This window comes from Dreissena polymorpha, chromosome 9 (genome assembly GCF_020536995.1).
Source record: "Dreissena polymorpha isolate Duluth1 chromosome 9, UMN_Dpol_1.0, whole genome shotgun sequence".
NCBI lineage: Eukaryota > Metazoa > Mollusca > Bivalvia > Myida > Dreissenidae > Dreissena > Dreissena polymorpha.
The window spans coordinates 12,996,749-13,002,748 of record NC_068363.1 but is presented as its reverse complement, the minus strand read 5'-3'; the positions used below and the strand labels follow the sequence as shown (position 1 = coordinate 13,002,748).

The 6,000-nt window shown below is 37.6% G+C and overlaps 1 protein-coding gene across 1 annotated transcript in view; it reads right to left on the bottom strand.

The window, feature by feature from the left end:
- Positions 1-256: 256 nt before the first annotated feature.
- LOC127845039 (inositol 1,4,5-trisphosphate receptor type 3-like) overlaps positions 257-6,000 on the bottom strand; it is an 89,362-nt gene continuing 83,618 nt past the window's right edge. The window contains exons 64-68 of the mRNA XM_052375659.1: positions 5,104-5,256; positions 4,107-4,184; positions 3,373-3,492; positions 2,341-2,478; positions 257-1,904 (exon numbers count right to left, since the gene is read on the bottom strand). Of these exons, the coding sequence (XP_052231619.1) occupies positions 1,326-1,904; positions 2,341-2,478; positions 3,373-3,492; positions 4,107-4,184; positions 5,104-5,256 (1,068 nt within the window). The 3' untranslated portion in view covers positions 257-1,325. The remainder of the gene's footprint in view (positions 1,905-2,340; positions 2,479-3,372; positions 3,493-4,106; positions 4,185-5,103; positions 5,257-6,000) is intronic.

The following is a 6,000-nucleotide window of genomic DNA, read 5'->3' as shown; positions in this document are numbered from 1 at the left end:
GATGACATTAACCTTGACCTTTCACCACTCAAAATGTGCAGCTTCATTAGATACACATGATGTCAAATATCAAGTTGCTATCTTCAATATTGCAGAAGTTATGGCCAATGTTAAAGTTTTCGGACGGACGAACGGACGGACAGTTTAAATGCTATATGCCATCCTACCGGGGGCATCAAAAACTAAATTAGGAACAGTGCAATAAACAATGGATATAAACAACTTTCTGCGGATGATGGATATTTATGTTTGATTTCATCTTATAAACCATGATGTGCTTAAATATTGAATATAGCTTTACATTTATTAACCTGTTTTGTAAAAAATAAGCTCTGCACCTCATACAAAAATATTATATTAACGGTAAATATAAGAGTAATAACAACAGGGTAATTCAGCAACGGTTTATTTGTATAAAATGCCATAAAATCCAAGGCCATCACCCAAGTAAATTTTAAAATGAGTTGCGGATTGCAAAAAACAAACAGTGAATAGAACACAACAGGTAATATATTTTTTATATTGAATACATTACAAATAACATATATTGCACGGTCAGCAGAATAAAATATAAAAAAAAACATAACAAAGCTGATTTCAATAAAATGGATTAAACATGCGCATGTTAATATCAAAATATTTTACACATGAAAACTTATGGTATTTGATCTTTAAACAATTTGAAATTACATAGAACATTCGCGAATAGTTTTTTATGGCATACGAGCCAGAAATAAATTGTTTTGTATTTAACGTCTGCAAATTTTATGTTTATTTTAAAGCGTTTTTCTGTTTAGTCCCCCCAAGCGATGTAACCGTATGGGACTATGTGTTTACTCTCGATTCATCTGGTGTCTGTCTTAACGTGTGTCCGTTCGAACTTGGCTTAAACATAACTTAAAAAGTTCACGTTTGTTGAAGAAACAATAGCTTTGCTTGAAAAACTTGTGGATACCTGTGGATGCTAATGGAGAAATGTAATGTTTGAGATGCATAGATGTATCATTATACGTTATTGATCTTGCACGGTGAATCCAGCAATATGTAGACGAATAATAACATTAAACATTGTTGATGAGATAACGAGTATTTTACAAGCGTCGATTACAATATTTACAAGCGTCGATTACAATATTTACAAGCGTCGATTACAATATTTACAAGCGTCGATAACAATAATGTAAATTTCACAATCGCACAACAGTAAAGCGGTAAAGCAAGCATGTGTTATTGACATTCTCAAAGTCTTTATACATTTTATATAACACAAACATTTTATCGACATTTTTAAGTCTTTATACAAATCAAAACAACAACACATTGGTTTACAGTCTGGTAGACTGTTGGTCGTCGCCATCATAGTCATCCATGGCAGCCAGCGAAGCAGCCAGAAGGTCGTCCGCAGGCGGTGTTTCCTCACCGGAAGAAGCATCTTGCGGTTCCGTTTGAGGCTCAGGAAGGACAATAATTGGCGCATCAACAATGGCGTCGATTCTTTCCCGTGACATCTCGCGAGATTTCGTCAGATCATACGAATCGACAGGTCCCGTACTGCCTAAAGAGTCAGTGTCTTCCTCGGAATCGGAGATGGAGAGAATCCGCGATTGTGGGGACGCCCGGGATGACTTATCGTCTGGAAGACCTTCGAGAATCTGCAGCAGAGATATCGATCCACGTTTCTCTTTGTAAAAGTCGGATTCATCCGAGACCGATAGCATGTTTCCGGAGTTCTTTGGCGGAGGCCCGTAGCCCCCTTCGTTGCTTGACCCCGACTGTGGTAACAAGGGGCCGCGCCCGCCCAGCTCATTTTCGTCTTGGTTATGTAGACCGAATATGAAGCGCCTATGCTTCTCCTGCCATCGCTTCTGTTTCAACTTCTCGACCTTGCGTTTCTTTTCTACTTCCTAGCCCCCAAATAAAATTGTAAATAAACATTTAGAAATTCTGAAAATCCAGCATTTTACAATTTGATTACAGTTTACAGAAATACATATTATGAAGAAATACTTGTATTTGTATATAAACTTAGTTTGGTTGGAAAGGTGTTTTATAAGAAATTGAACAACACTTATTATTAAAAAAATTAAAATATTTCAACGGGCCATTTGACATTCAGAATCCTATACATAAATCATTCCGTGAATTTGGTTTGAATGTATCTCTCTCTGATCCATTATGACACTTGCCGCTTTTTCAGTTTAACGGAAGTCTTTTCTAAACGAAAATCAATTAAGTACATGCGGAGAATGTGGTCCCAGATTAGCCTGTGCATACTGCTCTTATCGCACATGCATAAAGCCCCATTTTCCCTGAGCGCGGCTCTGGTCTGAAGCAACTTACATCGTCCCGCTGCTTTTGTGCGATGGTAGTGACCTGGAACAGCAATTCGTCGATTTTGGACTCAGTGGAGTCGATATCAATGGAGGACAGGCACAGGGCTCGGTTCATCGGGAAAAAGTCGTAGCTCTCCTGGTCCAGCTGTTGACAAAGGTAAATAAAATGAAAAACATATAAAAATATTTACTTTTTTTTACAGAAAAAAACGTGTTTGATGTTTTTCGATTTATCTTTTTTTCGACCCTAAAATAGTTTGCATTTCCGATGCGTGGCATACGAATTGATTTTTTCTATGAACAATTTGCAAAATTAATCATTATTATTGAAAAACATATTTTTAATGTTTTTTTTTATTACTATGTATACTGATTTCTTCCATATCGGCCTGGTGTTTCGGCGGGTTGAAATGACGCCAAAACGCCGGAACGACTTATTCCGAAGCAATACAAGACGTTTTGGCGTCTCCGCTTGTAGGCGTGTTGGCGGATATGAAAGACTCCGAAACGACGCCACGCCAGAACGTTAATTAAACGCGCCGATAAGAATATTAGATCTTCGTTCTTTGGTCGACACATTTGAGGTGCGCCAATACGCGGACATGCCAGAATGACCATTACCTTCATGTGTCATTACGGCACCCTTTCAGCCCGCCAATGCCCCAGAACGATATGGCAAAATCAGCCACCACATTTAACTGAATTGTCATGCTGTACATTCGACAGGACCTCATTGTATACATGTTCAGCCACGCTGTGGGAAAACCGATCTTAACGCATGTGCGTAAAGTGTCACCCAAGATAATCATGTGCAGTTCGCACAGGCTAATCAGGGACGACACTTTTCGCGTGTCTTTTTCGTTGAAAGGAAGCCTCTTCTTAGCTTAGCGTGAATCGAATTAAGGTGGATAGAATCGTCCCTGATTAGCCTGTGCGGACATCACATGCGTATCTGGGACGACACTTTACGCATATGCATTAAACCCCGTTTTTCCAGATCGCGACTCAATTATGTTCCTCAGTCATTCTGAGAGCCTACTTGTTTGCTGACGTAGAGCTCTATGGCCGTGTAGTCGCTCGTCTTCATATCGTTGAGGTGGATAAAGAAGAACACATAGGACCACATGTTGTGTTCGTTACGCACGTGATAGTCAAAGCCCTACAATAGAAATACGAATTCAAGGCTGTTAACGTATGTACACAGATGTACATGTATGTTTAATTAATTCATTTTATGTGCATGAAAGTGAGTTGTCATAATCTTCGCTTCAATGAAATAAAAACTATAACTGAAATTTATTATTATGATTATTTTAAATATCATCCCTCGAAAATGATTATTTCAAAATTCAAATATATGAGTGGCGAATTGTGGGAACCGGGCCTTTATGCATTTGCGTAAAGTGTCATCCCAGATGAGCCTCTGCGGTCCGCACAGGCTGATCACGGACGGCACTTTCCGCTGTTGTGGTATTGTTCGTTTAAAGTAAGTCTCTTCTTCGCGAAATTACAATATAGGCGGAAAGTGCCGTCCGCACAGGCTAATCAGGGACGGCACTTTACGCACATAAATTAAGCCCGGTTTGTACAAAGCGCGGCTCATTTAATTATTCCATTTCCCAGCTGAAAATGTCATTGTAACAAAATTATCTTCCATGAAACTGAAAATTCGAACTGAATGGCAGAATTGTGTAATGATAATTTATTATTTCGATTCATTTTAAACACAGACGATACCATATAGTAAAAATAATCTTGACCTATAATCCCTACCTTGCCGTGATGCTCAAAATCGTAACTATTTCTGCTACAGATAAAGCAGGTATCTTTCATGTCCGATTCTGCCCTCCACTGCCAATAAAAATAAATAGTGTATGTAGGTTTCAACTTTATCATAGAGACATGATGTAGTTTGAAAACGCCCTCCCTACAAAATAATATTTTTAACGAGATTTTCAATGAAACTAATAATACATATAATAAATATACGTGCATCTCCTTCGTTTACATAAGTGTTAATGCAACAGGCATTGTGTCTATTTGAATAGTGGATACAGTATTTGTTGCCGAGAGTATGTTTGCTGACATTAAGTGAGATAAAGATTTAGTTTTATAAACAATGTTATCTATTGGATGGTTCATAGGGGTGAAACTTTTAGACATCACGCTTGTTCTATATTCGTTATCGAAAAAATAATCGAGTAGTATAATGCACAACTTACTGTAAATAAATTGTTTAAAATAAAATGTGTTAGTAACAAATAATGAATGGGCATCGCTCTGAGAAAATGAACCATAATGCATGCTCTTATGTAGTGACGACACTTTACGCCTAAACTGGATTTTCGCTAAGAAAATAATTCCGTTCAACAAAAATACCATTTAAGCGGAAAGTATCACCGATTTTCCAGTGCATGGGCTAATTTGTTACAACACTTTACGCAAATGCATTAAGCCCAGTTATTCCCAAAACGCGTTCAAATGAGTCGCGTTCTGAGAAAACTGTGAATAATGCATGTGCGAAAAGTGTCGTCACAGATTAGCCTGTGCAGTCCGCACAGGCTAATCAGGGACGACACTCCACCAAAATGGATTTTTGCTAAGAAGAGACTTCATTTTAACGAAAAATGTCATACAAGCGGAAAGTGTCGTCCCTTATTAGTCTGTGCGGACTGCACAGGTAAAATTGGGACGACACTTTACGCACATGCATTAAGTCCAATTTTCTCAGAACACGACTCAATTTATGAATAACACAACCTTTACACACCTTCAGATCCCTCAGCTCGGAGAAGGTGTCGACAATAATACCGAAGATGATGTTGAGGCCAATAGTCGTGATGAATATGAAGAAGGACACGTGGTACAACACGATGGGCCAAAACGTCGCAAACGTTCTCTCGTGTTCGGACTGTTTGACCACCTACAAAACAATACACAGGTTAACTTAACATACAAAGCAATATAGAGTATAAATTAACCTATAAAACATTATAGAGTATAACTTTACCAAACTATACAGAGTATCAAATAATCTACATAACAATACAGAGTATAACTTAACCAACAATACAGAGTATAAATTAATCTATAAAACAGTGCAGAGTATAACTTACAAATCAAGGCGGGTTATTATTGTATAACCTAACCTTCAAAACAATACAGAGTATTACAGTATTACTTACACGATTCATGCCTGGGAGGACTTAAATAAATTTAGGCCTTTCCTTAATATAACTTAATGATGGTATGATTTATTTCTTAAATTTAGATAATTAATTTCAACCCATGTCGTGAAAGTGCGTTGTAATAATAGTCTTTCTATTTTGTGTAGAACACAGCACGGTTTTGATCAAGAGGTATAAGGTAAATCTTTGAAATGACATTAAACATAAATTGGACTAAAAAAGCGTAATGCGCCATGGCATACAAAGGTCTGTGACACAAGATATATTGTGTCCTCATTAGGCATTTCACACTCAGCAGCAAAGTGAAAATGGCTATATACAACCAGCATAAAACCAGAACAGCCTTGGAGTAACTCCGGTTTTATGCTGTTTCATGCACATCAGTACCGTAACTAATATGTTGTAAATGAAGCCTTTAAAACGTGACTCTATGAATGAATGTTTTACATTTAATTTGGTTTTCTTGGTTAACAAACGCC